We start from the raw sequence: 15,628 nt of genomic DNA, 5'->3' as shown, positions 1-15,628 counted from the left end.
GGATGCAGGAGGGATGCAAGAGGGATGAGAGGGGCTGCAGGTCAGGAGGGAGCCCCTCTGTTGGCTCTGTTGGGAGCATCCCAAATCCCCATGTGCTGCCAGAGCAAGGTTTCCAGGTGGAAAAGGAGCACGTGTCCGAGGACATCCTGCTGAGCCTGCAATTCCCTATCTCCTGCTGAAGGAGATAAGGAGTCGTGTCATCTCCGGGCATTGAGCCTGTAACCCTGCTCTGCTGCTTCCCTGTGCGTGCCCCAACATCGTGCCTGCCAACCCCAACCTCCTGTGTCCCCACATCTCTGCCCCTTGCCAGAGGTCTCAGTCACATCCAGGGGGCCTTTTACATCCCAAACCTCCCAGCTCAATGCTTGCCCTCTCCAGTAGCCCTGGGATGCTCCAGCATCTTCCTCTTCCTTCTCCTCACAGGAGGCCGCTTGTGCCACTGCCTTGAAATCTTCAAAGCTCTGCTTTGTAAACGCTCTGTTCAAAGCTTTTTCTTTGAGCATCTTATTTAACCTCACTTTAAAAGCCCCAAACCAAAGCAGGAAGGGGAGGGCTGAGCCACTGTGGGGATGCAGGAGGGGAGCGAGAACACAGCACCGAGTGCTCAGCAGTGAGCACCCCAGTGCTTGGCACACCGAGGGGAGCCCTGCCCTTGCTTTGCATGCAGCTCCCTCGCTCAGCTGGGATCAAAACACTTCTCCCAGCCCTTTAGGAGCAGCCTGGCCCCTCCATTTTGGGAGCACTTCCTGCTCCAAGCATCACCATTGGGTTATATCTGACCAGCCATCACCCAAAGAGGTTTTAATGTGCCAGGCTGTCCCCTTGAAAACCCCTTTGTGGCAATGAGAGCATCCTGCCTACTCATCCCATCCCACCCCCAGCCATGCTGGTGGCAACAGAAAGAGCCATACAGCACCATGGGGACCCCGGCCCCACATTTCCTTGGGCTCGCTGTGGGAGCATCCACTGCCGTGAGCATCCCCATCCGTGCGGCAGGGACACGCAATGGGCAGACCTAGAACCATAGAACCATACAACGGCTTGCGTTGGAAGGGACCTGGAAGACCATCCCGTCCCAACCCCTCTACAAAGCATCCCAGTTCCCATCCCTCAAACCCCGCAGCTCCCACCACCACCGCCGGGTGCAACACAACCCTTCCTCAACACCCCCCCTTCACAAAGCACCTCCTCCTCCTCTCCATTGCCCTCATTTCCAGCCTCTTGGGGTTGCAATCGGGCCCGGGGAGGGGTTGGCAGGGGAGCCTCGCACACATTATCCAACAATTGTTTCCCATTTTGCGCCCTCGCCTGCCTCATCCTCCACTAACAATGACGAAGAGCGGCGCGGAGCCAGCGCCCGCGGCAGGGGTGTTGAGATCAGGGACAGCACAAAAATATCTCCTCTCTGGAACAAATATTTACCAACCCCTCTGCCTTTTGTTCTTGTGGTTCTCAGAGATGGCTTCTTCTTTGCCTTTTTCTTTTTTTTTTTTTTTCCCCTAATTTCTTTTCTTTTTTTTCTTTTTTCTTTTTTTTTTCCAGACATTTCACTGGCAAAAATGTCACTAAAGCAGCAACCCAGAAACTTGGGGGGAGCCGCTTGGATGCTCGGCCCTTTGTTTTTTCTCTTACGCTTGATTGTTAATGAATTTCCAGCCATTGAAGCCAACGGAAACCTGTGAGAAAGTGAGCTTTGGGGTCCTGAGATTGGAGCTCCCTAAGATCCAGGCAGCTGCTGGGTGAAGAAAACGGGCATCATCCATAGAGTGGGGTGATGGCAACACCAGAGCCCTTCCGGGTGGGATGTGGCAGAGCCAGATTGGGAGCTGGGGTTACCCGAGCCTCCAGCATCGCTCTGGGGGTTTCAGTGGTGTTTCATCCCTGTTGGCAGGTAGGGATGGGTTACATGGGGGTCATGCCATGGTACCCGCATCCCTGGTCCTTCTCTGCTCCATGGCAGGTTTTCCTTGTTTCTCCTCAAAATCATCCGTGTTTTATGGCGGCCAAGCGAGAGCACGTGGGTAATTTATGGGCGTTGTGTTTGAAGAAGGGAAGGGGAAAATCTCCTCTTCTGGCGCATAAACTTGTATCTTTGGTTAAAAATTAACCGTGGCCATAAAACCCCTGGTGCCGGAGGGAGTGGAGTTCACCCTGAGAGCGCTGCCGGTCACTGTCCCCTCCTGTCCACCCCAGGATGGCCCCGACACCATCCACAAGCCCCCGCCGCCTCCTGCCCCTCTCCCTGGGGCTCTTCCAGGCTGCTCTGCTCCTCTTCTTCACCCTCTTCGTCACCTACGATGAGCCCTCAACGCAGGCAGAAGATGCCAACTCAATGGCCAACCGTCTCTACAGCATCTTCCCCTTCTTCCAGGACATCCAGGTGATGCTGGTGGTGGGGCTGGGGCTCTTACTGACCTTCCTGCCCCGCTATGGGCTCAGTGTCCTCACCCACAACTTCCTCCTGCTCAACTTCTCCACGCAATGGGCGCTGCTGCTGCAGGGCTTGCTCCATCGCCTCCACCACGGCCAGGTCCATTTGGGCCTCCACAACATCCTCACTGCAGAGTTCGCTGCTGTGACAGTGCTCATCTCCACGGGGGCCATACTGGGGAGGACCAGCCCCTGCCAGCTCCTCGCCATGGCCACGTGTGAAGTCCCCATCTACCTCACCAGCGAGTGGGCCATCGTCACCCATCTGGGTGTCCTGGATGTGGGGGGCACCATCACCATCCACGTCTTCTCCTGCTATTTCGGCCTCGGCGTGGCCAAGGCTCTGTTCAGGGCAGCACAGCAGCCGGGGCACCCCAAGGAGACCCCGACGCCCCGCTCGGACCTCATGTCCCTGGTTGGGATGCTCATCCTCTGGGTTTTCTGGCCCAGCTTTGTGGCTGTTCTCTGCCAACCGGGGGATGCTCAGCACCGCGCCATCCTCAACACCCTGCTGGCCATGAGCGCCAGCGCCGTGACCACCGTGGTGGCCTCCAGCCTGATGGAGAGGGATGGGAAGCTCAGCCCTGGCCACCTACAGAACGGCAGCCTGGCCGGCGGGGTGGCCATCGGCGCGGTGGCTGACATGGCCATGGCACCAGGGGCTGCCCTTGCCTTGGGGAGCCTCTCAGCCATGATTTGCCTCCTTGGCTTCAGGTTCCTCACCCCTCTCCTGACGAGGAAGCTCTCACTGCAGGACCAGTGCGGCATCCACAACCTCCACGGCTTGCCCGGCATCCTCGGAGCCGCAGCCAGCGCCGTGGCCATCCTGGTGGTACCCGATGTCCCCGCCGGGTACCACTTCTCCCCCATTGGAGGCAATGCCACCGAGGGGGTGGTGATGGGACGATTCGGGGGCCGTGGGGCAGGGTGGCAGGCGCTGTGCCAGGCAATGGGGCTGGTGCTGGCTGTTGGTGGCTCGCTGCTCGCCGGGCTGCTCACCGGTGCCGCGCTCCGGATGCCCTGCCTGGCCCTGCCGCCGCAGCGGCTCTGCTTCGATGACTCGCTGTATTTTAAGGTCCAGGAGGAGGCTGAGAGCACGAGGATGGGCGGCACCAGTGAGGAAGGGGCTCTGGCAATGAAGGAGCAGGTTTAGGCACTGGGGTGTGTTTGCAGATGAGGGTTTGGCCCTTTCCGTCCCCATCGTTGGCAAGGAGGTGCAGGCAGGAGGTGCTGCCTGCTCCCAGTCCCTGCCCAGCTTCTGAGGATGCTGGCAGAGCCAGGACAGCACCATGGCACCAATCCCTCCTCCATCATCCCACCCTGTGGCTGTGAGCCCCCTCCTCTGCCCTGGCTGCTCCCAGGATCCATCCATTCCCAGCAACAGCACCCTCCGGGTGTTCCTCATTGGATGGACGCTAACCTGGATGGCACCACTGCAGGGCACCAGCACCGGCTGCTTCTCTCTCCATGAGCAGCATCACCCATGGTGCCTGTGTCCCAAAACTCAGCTCCGGGATGGGGGCTCAGCATCCACTGCCTGCCGGGTGGAAATGCTGCAGTGGGGTGAGGTGGAATAAGATGAACCGGCCCCAAGAGAGGGGTTTTGCATGGATTTGATAACCTTTGCTGGGCAATCGGCTCTCCAGGGTATTTTGCCAAGGGAGGCACCAGCTTTTTCACCACCACGGCAGCAAGCAGCGATGAGGATCCAGCCCCAGCACAGCGAGGAGCCTCGGAGAGAGCCAGGAGGCACCCACACCCCGCAGCACCCTCATCCCACCCCAAAGCTGGGGCCGGGAAAGCTGTGCCAGCATCCCAGGGCGCTGCGAGGCCCCGAGGAAGAGCCGCAGTCCCATCCCATCCCATCCCATCCCTCCCCGGGCAGCGAGCCGCTTCCACCCCGCGGAGGACAAAGCCTGCGGTCCATCGCTGGCATGCGGCGAGCGCGGGGCCGCATCCTGCCCGCAGAGCAAGGCTGTGATTCACATCCCCCTCCATGAGTCACCGCTGCCCCTGCGCTGCCACGGATCCCGCTGCTGCACAGACAATGCCAGGGACAACCAAACCCCCCGACTCCCCCCTCCCAGGGCTGGCCACAGGAGCAGGGGGCTCTCGGCATGGATGGGGGTACCCCAAAGCCAAGGCGATGGGAGCAGGGCTGGAGCCGCTCTGCCCGGCACGGCCGCAGGCGGAGCGGCGAGGAGAGGGAGCGATGCTGGGGAATTCGCCCCCCCAATAATCACATCCAGGCCCGGGGGCCCGGCGGCTTTGGGGAATTGTTAGAATAAAACATTGCCGAGCTCTGACAAAGCGCTCCTGCCCCCCAGCCCCAACAATGGGCCCCGCGGGCTGAGCAGCGGGGCCGGGGGCCACGGTGATGGGAGGCAGCGTGGTCCCAACCCCCCCGGCCTCCAATACAGCCCCCAGGCTTCTCGGCCCCTTGGCGTGGATGCATCCCCGCGTTGGGAAGCATCATGAGCATGGAGCAGGGTCCAGCTGGGCCCCTCGCCCCTGCCTGGCTCCTGCTGGGTGTCAAGAGCCATTGGAGCCAGTGCCCGCCCCGGGATGCTGCGATACCATCGGGGACAGGGATCGGGAGCATCCAGCCTGCGAGCGAGCCGGCGCTCCCGCTGAGCCCGGCATCCCGTCCCGCTGCTTCCCCCCACGCCGAGGCCTGCCGGCTCCACCGGCTCCGGTGGTGGCATTGAGGGCTGCAGCCACCCCATCGGGAAGCAGCCGGGGAAAGGAATCTTGTGCAGGCCCCCGTGCGTGTGCAGGGACATGTGTGCACACGTGTAGTCATAGAACGGCTTGGGTTGGAAGGGACCTCGTCCAGCTCCAGCATCCATGTGTGCACGCATGAACACACACATCCATGCATACACCCATACGCATGCATATACTCATGCATGCACCCGTACACTCTCACACAGTCACACATGCACCCATGTACATATATACACACATGCACGCACAGCCCCGAGGCTTGCATCCCTCTTGCTGGCTCCGGAGCAGCATCCAGCATCCCCATCCCTTCCCAGCCTCCTGCCGAGCAGCCTGCGGCACCCAGCGGGAGAGCAGGCGATGGGGATGCGGGGAGGGAGAGCACCCGGAGCTGGGCCGGGGCACATCCCTCCTCTGGGCTGGCACATCCTGGCACAGGCACCCCAGCACGGCGCTGCTCAATCTGGTCTGCAGATGCCTCCAGCACCGGGACGTGCTGCGGGGTCAGCGCTTCCCCACTGCCCACAGAGGCTCAGGCAGCTGGTATCCCATAGCCGGGGCAGGACCCACCTGGGACACAGCACGGCTCCCAGCCATCCCCATCCCATGGGATGCGCTGTCCTGCAGCTGGAGCCGGGCAGCGATGCTGCTGGGTGTGCCGCCCGGCTCTCCCCGCTGCTCTCCAAAGGATGGAGCAGTAAAACATTCAGCAGAGCCCCTAGCGTTTATCACACCATAAATCTGAGCTTTCAACAGCTTTACGATGCTGCAGGGAGATGCGAGAGAACAAAACGCTGCTCTGCTTCGTCAGACACAGCCTCGCATGTGCCAGTGCCCCCAGCGCCGGGGCTGCCAGGGGACCAAGGACCAAAGCAGGGGGTTCATATGGGTAAGGACCCGACCCCCCCCCCCAGACACCATCCTGGGGGGCTGCTGGCACCCTGACCGGGTGATGGCTGTGGGGCAGCTGTGTTTTGGTGGGACAATGATGGGGGGAAATGTGTCTCCAGCATCGGCTCTGTGGAAATAGGGCAGCCGCCAGCATGGCCCCCCCACCCCAGTGCACTGAGAGCTGCTGCTGCTGCCTCCGAGCTGGGTTGGGATGCAGGACACCGGTCCCGGTAAGGAGCCTCAGTCCCCATCAACCAACCCTGCCGTGGATGCAAAACAAGCAGCGCTCGGCTGCATTGGGCCGGGCCATCACCGCGGCACCTGGCCCCGCACAGGGCTGAGGGCGCAGCGGCCGCATGCCCACCGCACACATCGCATCCTCCCCTGCACTAACACACACACACACGCGTGTGTCTGCGTGTGCAGCCTTCACACCGTGCCCGAGCTCATCGCATCCCCATGGGCCGGGGCCAGCTTGTGCAAGGCACGCATGGCCCTGGGGGGGGGGAAACACAAACACCATGGCATCAGCGACTGCTGGAGCCACATGAGAGCGGCCCCCCCCCCGGAGCAGGCGGGAGCGTGCGGTGCTGCCCTCGAAGGAAATGCGCTCACTCCATGTGCTGCACACTTGGGCTCGCTGCTATTTTTATTTGACTTTTCGGGGCCCGTTTCCTTTTTCCGGCTGTTTTCGCCGCGATTCCACCAGCGCCGCGACCTCGCTTTTCCCCTCCCTCCCTCTTGCCTCTTCCTTCGCTCTTTCCTTCCTTTCCATGCACTCATTCCTGCCGCAGATGCACCGGGATCCCTTTTCCCCCCTCCCCAAAGCCGGTGCTAGCAGCAAGCTGGTGGTGAGCTCATGGCGAGCGTGGCAATGCCTCCTCCCAGCACTCTGAAGCAGCAACACCAGGCACAACCTCCCCTATTCCCAGGTCCTGCAGCATAGCCTGGAAAAGCACAACACCCCCCTGGGACCCTCAGCCCCATCCATGGGATATCGAGCATCAATAGAGCGATCTGGGGATGCGGGTGGGATGTAGGGTGAGATATGTGGGGGCAGTGATTGGGATGAGGACTGGGAACAAGAAAGAAGCCCCAAATCTAAACCAGTGCAAACGCTCCCGAGGAAGCCAAGGAAAGACAGGAGGAAAAGGCAGCAGTGCTCATTCCCAAAGGATGGGGATGGAGCGGGGAGGAGGGAGCGTGGCCTCCAGTACTGGAACTGCAGCTCCCCAGTGAGCCCCTTCACCAGCCTGCCCCATGGCACGCAGGCAGCATCTCCAGGGACCCCACAAAAGCAGGACCCCCTGCTCTCACCCCAAACCGGGGTCCCTGTCCTACCCCATCAAACCCTGCTCCCTGCCTGCACCCTTCTAAACCCCAGGGTGAGCCCCTTCCTACCTGCCCCAGCCTCCTTCCAGCCCAGTCCCAGGGGTAAGGAGTGGGCAAGGACCCCCGAGCATCCCCCGATCCCATCGGGATGCTGGGAACCCCTAGGGAAAGGCGTCCCGTTGGTCAGCAGTACCCATTGAGCACCCAGCCGGGACCGGGGCGATGGATGAGACCGCGGTGGGGACCGGGGATGCGCAGCGCCCGGCTCCGCGCAGCGCGCTGCTGCCACCTCGTGTCCTTCACGCACGGCCCCGCAGCCCCACGGGTTTTATCCTGCCCGAGGGGAGACTGAGCTGAGCTCTGAGGCAGAAGCTCTTCCCTGTGAGGGTGCTGAGGCGCTGGCACAGGGTGCCCAGAGAAGCTGTGGCTGCCCCATCCCTGGCAGTGCTCAAGGCCAGGTTGGACACAGGGGCTTGGAGCAAGCTGCTCCAGTGGAAGGGGTCCCTGGATGGAGCTGGAGGAGCTTTAAGGTCCCTTCCAACCCAAACCAGGCTGGGATTTTGGGATGACAGCACCCACCCCGATGGAGAAAGGATTGAGGAATCTGGGGCAGGGGCAAACAGCCTCCACCATCATGCATAAGGGTGAAGGATGGAGCCCCATAAGCCAGGCCGGCATGCACTGAGACAGAGACAGGATGCCGCAGTGCCCACTGCTGTGCCATGCCCAGTCCATGCACCACACCAACCCCATCCGCAGCCCGAGGCCCAGGGTCACAACACACCCAAAGGGCTTCCAGGTTTCATTTCTGGCTTCCCAGACAGCGTTTGCCACCCAAGAAGGGAGCAGGGACCCACCCGGGGCACCAGCAGAGCACAGTGACAAGGGAGGATGCTCCTCAGCTCAAACCCCGCATCCCTCCAGGCTCAGCTCACCAGGGGGTACCAGGGCACGCACGGTGCTGAGCAGCCGGGTCCTCCAGTGCTGCACATCCCATGGGCTGAGCCTTGCCCTCAAGCCCCTGCATCTGCCACTGGTTTTGCTGTTTATCCATGGGCACGGGTGCTCCCCAGGCTTCCCCTGGGTGCCCGGTGATGCATCTCAGCTTCCCAATCCGCTGTGTGCCAGCAGTGCAGCCTGGCCACCCTCAGAGCCTTATGGATGCACAGTGGTCCTGCAGCCAGCAACAGCCCCGTGTCCTCTTTCTGCCCCCAAAGCAACCGTTGTCCCCCAGAAAGCAGCAGGAGATGCAGGGCCAGGAGCATCATTGAAATCCAACCCCTCACCTCCTTTCTTTGGCACTTCCCTTTCTTCTTCCCATGTTCCTGGCGTTCCAGCTTCCCACCATAGCCATCCCATGGCAAACCAACCTGCCAGGGACGCAATGGGGCTGGTCCTTGGGTACCACTTGAACCAGGAGGATGAATTCAACATCTCCGCTGCCTTCAGCATTCAATGTGCCCCAGGTTTCCAAACCAGCCAGGGGCAGCCGCGATGCTGGACTGCGCATCCCTCCGGCACACGGCGAGAGCATCCCTATGAGTGCCGGGGCACCCGGTGCGGTGCGTGCAGGGCATAGAGCTTCTCCCAGCAGGTCACCAGCCTCTGAGCCTTCCTCCCAACCTCCCGCAGCATCTTCATCTTCCTCCTGCGCCTGCGTCCCCTGCGCCGGGGCTGAGCCGGGATGCGCGGAGGGCTCTGCGGTCACAGCGTGCAGAGGGAGCATCACAGGGGGTTAGTAAAGGGGATGAAAGGCACCACTCATAGGGTTTGTATGGGCAAAGGTGCAGGATGGGGTGGCCAAACCGCACAGGGGCATTGTAGGGGTGTGCTCGTGGGTCCCCATTGCTGAGCAGCACAGCCCAGGCAGGGTTTGTCCCAGCCCATTGCCCCGGTGATGATGGGGAGGATGAATCCCAGCACAGGCAGAACCCTGGGGTTTCCCCACTCATTAATGAGTTGCCATAGGGAATCCTCATGGATGGGGTTTCCCCAGCAGAACCCAGAGCAGCCCTTTAGGGAGAAATCCCAGCTCCTGCCTCTGAGAGCCCCGGAATGAGAGCAGGACTGGGGGAGCATCCCTCTAGGACAATGCTCTATTCCCATCGTCCATGGCATGGGGGAACAAACCCACTTAGGAGCTGGTCATAAAACACCACCAGCCTGTCCTATGATGCTGCTACTGGACTTCCCTCCCGGGCCAGTTTAAAGCTCACTGGGATGTGCCATCATCATCATCCCACACCCATGGATCATGGGATGCTGCAGCCGGAGCCTGGATACTCCCTATGGGCAGCCAGGAGAGCACACAACAGGGGTGGGCTCTGCCCCATGCACTGGGAGCCATGGGCGGGGGGGACCGGGAAGGGGCCGAGCTCCCACCTTACGGATGCTCCTGCAGCTCTCCCTGAACACCACTTCCGTGTTCCTGGCCACCTTCCACAGCGCCAGCTCCCCGGGGCCACGCACGGAGCCGGCAGCTGCGTCCCACAGGGCCATGGTGATGTTGTAGATGGAGAACAGGATCCTGTGGTCCTGGAGAGGAGAAGCACACGGTGGGAGTGGGAATGAATAGATCCGGGGGGGGGGGGGCTGAGCACCCACGATGCTGCTCAGTGCTCACCTTATCCGAGCGACAAGCCGGGCCGGCCCTTCCGCTCCTGTCCACCGACCCACTCAGGGTTTTCTGGAGACATAAAGCATCATCAGGCATCCCGAAGCATCAATGCCTCCAAGGTGGGGCAGGGACCCCCCATTTAAACAGTGCTCTGCCCAGCAAAGCTTCCCAGCTCATCCTTTGATCCCGTAGGGTCACATCCAGCTCGGCATTCCCAGCACACTCACCAGGTTCTGGATCTCGTGGAAGATGACGGCACGGTACTGCCGGAGGATCCTGGCGATGCTGCACCTCTTGCCTCTGCTCAGCACCGTGAGGAGCAGGAGCAGCACAACAGCGCAGGAGAGGGCCCGGGGGGAAATCTGTGCAGGGAAGGGCTCGCTGTCAGCCAGGGGCTCTGCCTCCAGCCCCTTGACACAGCCCCCGTTGACCCATCCCCTGTCCCTGAAGATGTAGGATGGGGCTCAACCTTGAGGAAAGCCTCATCCCAGTCCATAGCCACGGCACACACCGAGCTCTCTGCTGCCATCAATCAGATTCTTGGCACAGAGCTGTGCCAGGATCCTTACAGGTCTATAGGATCTATCCCCCTCCTCTCGACCCCAACAGGGTTCCCAGTAGCTCTCCAGCTTGTGGCATCTTCAGGTCCTTTCCAACCCTAATTATGCTATGATTCCATTTCTTGACCCCCAACCAGCAGCAATTGAGGGGAATGGAAATGGATGTGCCCTGCTCACTGGAGAGGGGCTGGAGGTCAGGAACCGCCTGGCTCCCACCAGCAAACCTCTACACCTCAATCCAAACAGCTCCAGGCACCCCACAGGGATGCTCCCTGCACTCCCTACACGGATGCTCCCTGCACTCCCTACACGGATGCTCCCTGCACTCCCTACACGGATGCTCCCTGCACTCCCTACACGGATGCTCCCTGCACTCCCCACAGGGATGCTCTCTGCACTCCCCACAGGGATGCTCTCTGCACTCCCCATAGGGATGCTCTCTGCACTCCCCACAGGGATGCTCCATGCACACCCCATAGGAATGCTCTCTGCACTCCCCATAGGGATGCTCTCTGCACTCCCCACAGGGATGCTCCCTGCACACCCCATAGGGATGCTCCCTGCACACCCCACAGGGACGCTCTCTGCACACCCCATAGGGATGCTCCCTGCACACCCCACAGCACGGCAGCGGTCACGCAGCATTTCCAGCTCCCACCCAGCTCATGCTCACCCTTGGCTCAGGGATCTGCCTCCCAGGCAGCAGCAGCAGCAGCACAAGGCCCTGCTCTCCCCAGCTCTGGAACCCTCCCAGGCAGCAGCAGCAGCAGCAGCAGCACAAGGCCCTGCTCTCCCCACCTCTGGAACCCAACGCACGCATCCAAGCTGGGGGAGCAGGGATGAACCCTGGGGCTCTGAGGAGGAGCCGGCGCAGCCTCAAGTGAGCGGGGCTGGGACATCTGAGCAGCCCCACAGCAGTGGGGCGAGGATGCACACACAGCCTCTGCCTGGAAAGGAGCCAGCAGCAACCCATGGGCCCCATCCTGGTGTCTGTATCACCCCCCCGACCCTCCTCCCCATGCAGGGTCAGGTCTGGGCAGGCAGAAGCAGCTCAGCTCTTTCCAACTATGCAATCCCTGTGGCCAAAGCAGGGCAATGAGGATGGGATGGGCACAGCTCTGCCTGCCCCAAGCTACAGCTCACATCCCTGTGGGCTCACCAACATCCCAGCCACCTCTGGCCCTTGGGATTGGCCCTTTGCTCACAGAAGCCAGAAGGAGAAGTCATTCCCTTGCGGAAGTCCAAGCCCATCCATCCTGCCCCATGGCTTGTAAGACCTGCATCCCACTCAATGATGGGCTGCTCCCGGCTCCAAAAGGCTGAGGAAACCTTTTTCCCACCTTCCCATAGCTCAGCAGGAGATGGGGGCTTAACACGAGGTGGAATCCAGCACCCTGCAAGGCTGGGAACCCACGGACACAGGCGTCACCTTGGATGTGCCAGGAGATGAGCAATTCCATGCGCAACCGGTACCAATCCCACTGGGCTCTTCAGCTCCTTTCATCACCACGAGCCTTCCAGGAGAGCCATCCAGAGGCCAGGAAAGGCCGGGAAGAGCCTCCCCATGCTGCTGGCCTTGCTCTCTGCAAGCCCCCGAGGTGATTCAGCATAGAGCCAGGGGTGTATAATCCTCAGGGATACCAAAGGAGAGCGCTGCTTCCATAAGGACACCCTGGCCAAAGTCTAAGGGTTGCTGCTCTCGGGAAACCTCTTCCAGGAAGACGAGGCTGCGCGATTTCACTGTGAAACTGGGAATGACTTCCCTGAAGTGCCTTCGAAAACAACCGGGACCAAATTCCAGCAGAAAGCACAGCATTCCCAGGCAGCCGAGCCTGGCGCCGGGCTCCCAGCGCTTGGCACAGGAGGGAGCACAGCCCGCAGCGAAGAGCCCCATGAGCAGCCGGGATGGGGCTCAGGGGGTGCAGTGGGTGCTTCCCACCGCCCTCAGGGAGCTGGGAAGCAGCAGCGATGAGAGGGATGCAGGGAAGAGAGAGATGAAGCTGGCAAACCCCAGCCCTGGCCATTCCTTAGGATGGGGGACACTAAGTTCAGTGGCTGATTTGGGGTTATTCCTTCCCCCTCATCCCCATCCCTGCAGCAGTAAGATACGGGCAGGCAGATCGCTTCCCACAGGGAAGGAGCAGGAAGGTCAGAGCCTGTCCCTGGCATAGAAGCTAATCTCTAATCCTCCAGCAAATACAGGAGATAAGGAAATCACCATTACTGATAGAGCAGCTCCCGGCACACTTGTGCAAGCCCTGGACACGAGGAATGGTGCCCAAGGTTCCCATTAGGGTCCCATTGGGGATCCCAGCTCGTTCCAGCCACACAGATCCTGTCCCAAACCCCCTTTTACCCAAGGGGACCCAGAGCCTCAGCACATGCCACAGTTCCAGGCACACCTAATGCTCTCCCCCTTGGGATCAGCCAGCCCCAAGCCTCGTTCCAGCTCCATCCCAGCCAGGTCCATGCCCTTTCCCAACCAACCGCAGCCCATTCCCAGCCAGACCACAGCCCCTTCCCCACCAATTCCCACCTTTACCCCACCGCAACCCTCCCCATCCAGCTCCAAGCTCCATCGTGTCCCTCCCAGCCCCTTCCGACTGGTCCAAGCCCTTTCCCAGCTGAATCCTGCCCATCCGGATCAGCCCAAGGAGAACCGGATGCTTCCCAAGCCCCATCCCGGGTTACCCCCCCCCCTCCAGCACCCCGGGGGTCCCATCGCGGTGCCGCCGCACTCACCATGGAGCCCTGCAGCCACGTCCTGCTCCGCCGGGGCCCCGCGGTTTGAACTTGGCTCCACGGTGGGAGGGGACGGGACACAGCGGCCCGGCCCCGCGGGGAGCGAGCGCGGCGCCGGGGGGGAGCGGGGACCGGCACAAAGGGACCCGTGTCCGTGCCCCTGCGCGGCTGCATTGGGTGCTGCGGAGCCGAGCACCGCGGCTCCTACCCGGTGCTGGCCATGGGTGCATGCCGCATCCACCTACAGCCACGCAGCAAGCGCAGGCAGAGGTGGCTGTGCAGTGAGACCATACCCCTGTGTGCAGCCACAGTCCCCTCCAAGTCCTCACCATCAGCAGCATCAGCACTGGACCCTGCCCCGACGCCGGATCCTTTGCTTTTGTAGAGAGGGAAAATAATGGACAGAGAGGAGCAAGGCTCTGCTGAAGAGGAGGACGAGGGTGTTGGAGCAAGAGATAACGTCGGTGGTTGAACAATCCACCTCTTCTCAACTTGGCAGGAACGCCCCTCCATGTGAAGAAGAACCCCAGCAATGTCTGGGTCCTCCATGTGAAGAACCCCAGCAATGTCTGGGTCTCACCTTCTGCAGTACAACTTGGTTCTTGAGCTCTATACAGTTAAAACCCACAGGTGCCATAACCCAATTTAAAACCACCAAGAAGCCACAAACATGAAGAGGCTCTAAAAGTAATCTAAACCAAAACGCAAACCTAACCCCAGAATGTACCCCAGGTACAGAGGGGCAAAAGGAGCTCAGTGCTGCGAGGAGGCCTCCAGCACATCCCAATGTGGGAATAATCCCTCCTCTCAGCACCCACAAGGAGCAATCTCCCACAAAGTCCTTCCCATGGGTTTTCTCAAGCCCAGGGCTCTGGGGTTGCCTTTGCCAATAAATCCTTAAGGAATGTGGTGCTGTCATTGGGGTCAGGGGATTCCAATCGATGGCCACACACACGGTATCTGGCTTATAGGAGATGCTCCAAACACAAGTCAGGAATCTCTCCTGCAGGAAAAGCCAGGCCAATGTGGTTCCAAGCAGCCTTCCCCACCTCAACTCTAGAGCCACTAAGTGAGAGCACTGTGAGGCAAACGGATCCACGCTTCCCTGGCATCCAGCCTTTCCAAACATCACTACCCCAGGAAGCACTCCTGCCTACAACAGTGGGACAGAGTCCCCACATCCAAGCACTTACATGGATCACAGTATGAAGAGAAGCCATGTGAGAAGCACGAGGGGCTGAAGGACAGCACATGCTGGAAACTACTTTTAAACATGTTTTCCTCATGCCTGGCTCAGTCATGGAATCCCTGTCCAGGCACATTCCCACCCCACATCTACCCTCTCCTTCCCATACAGAACGGATGCCAGTGACAGCATGAAATCCCTGAGCAAGTCTCTCAACCCCCAGTGCCTCTCACCCACCTTTGACAAACTACAATTCCATGGGATATCCATCATCTACACCCTCCTTAATGCAGCTTCAGACACTTCCACAGCTATTCAAGAGGGAGCACAAGAGTTTCCGTTATAAACCCCAAGCAAAAAGAGGCTTCTGCTCCAAGACAGACCGTTTCTGCTTCAGTGGTAAGGGACAGGCTCCTCATCCCTGCTGGCAGCACAACCTGGTGTAACCACCACCAGCAGATACGTTCCCAGGGTGGTGGGAGCCTGATAAGTTCCAAGGTTTCTGCTATCAGGCCCACTCTTCCCAGCCAAAGGACAAGACCACATCCACAGAGAACGTAAGGAAACAAAAACCCAAGCTGTATTTTATACGTTATCCAAACAAGGGGTTTTCTCCTCCAACTAAATACATGATGTAATGCAGACAGAGACCTGAACACTTCTGCTCTACCCTAACAGGTCAGACATTACAGCTTCTCATTCAACAATCACGAGGTTTGGGAGGGGGGGTGTCAAAATAATTCAGATCACAAGTGTAGAATAGAGCTGATAAAGGAAAGGGTCCCAAATACAAAGCTTTTCCTCTCCTGAACTGGCTGGTTTCCACCTGCACATGAAGAGCTATCCCAAACATCCCAACTGACAGCAGTTGCTGCTGTAAAAGCACACAAGTCTCTGAATGACTAAAAGGTTGCTCCTTCAAAAGAGCCTTCAGGGATGGCTGGATTTTGCCTTACTCTAAAACACCCCTGTGCTTACTGAAATCAGTCACAAACAGGGCAGGTTGCACTACATACATTTAAAAACTGAGGAAAAGGGCTCTAAAATTGCTTTTGTATTCACAAAACTGCTCAGGTTGGAGGAATGCTCCTGAGCTGGGCTGCAGCTCGTCAGCACAGAGACCAGGCTAAGCCAGGCTTGTGGCTA

At 60.0% G+C, this 15,628-nt stretch overlaps 3 protein-coding genes across 3 annotated transcripts in view; 1 reads left to right on the top strand and 2 right to left on the bottom strand.

The window, feature by feature from the left end:
• The window catches only part of TCEA2 (transcription elongation factor A2), a 63,248-nt gene that overhangs the window by 47,549 nt on the left and 71 nt on the right, over nucleotides 1-15,628 (bottom strand). The window lies entirely within an intron of this gene.
• On the top strand, nucleotides 2,195-4,745 carry LOC133262639 (ammonium transporter Rh type A-like). Its single transcript, XM_061442026.1, has one exon. It carries the CDS (start codon nucleotides 2,195-2,197, stop codon nucleotides 3,581-3,583), a length of 1,389 nt encoding a protein of 462 aa, XP_061298010.1. The 3' UTR covers nucleotides 3,584-4,745.
• On the bottom strand, nucleotides 8,515-15,548 carry CUNH20orf204 (chromosome unknown C20orf204 homolog). The gene is made up of 5 exons (XM_061441652.1): nucleotides 14,720-15,548; nucleotides 10,222-10,356; nucleotides 10,001-10,063; nucleotides 9,760-9,912; nucleotides 8,515-9,075 (listed from the first exon to the last, which is right to left on the bottom strand). The coding sequence occupies exons 1-5, from the start codon at nucleotides 14,753-14,755 to the stop codon at nucleotides 8,914-8,916; spliced, it is 549 nt and encodes a 182-aa protein (XP_061297636.1). The 5' UTR covers nucleotides 14,756-15,548; the 3' UTR covers nucleotides 8,515-8,913.

The sequence above is a fragment of the Pezoporus flaviventris genome, unplaced genomic scaffold (genome assembly GCF_033815535.1).
Source record: "Pezoporus flaviventris isolate CSIRO_AGI_PZ_B2104156 unplaced genomic scaffold, CSIRO_AGI_Pfla_v1 ptg000213l, whole genome shotgun sequence".
Classification (NCBI taxonomy): Eukaryota; Metazoa; Chordata; class Aves; order Psittaciformes; family Psittacidae; genus Pezoporus; species Pezoporus flaviventris.
The sequence above is the reverse complement of the archived record's forward strand: the minus strand, read 5'-3'. Positions and strand labels throughout refer to the sequence as shown.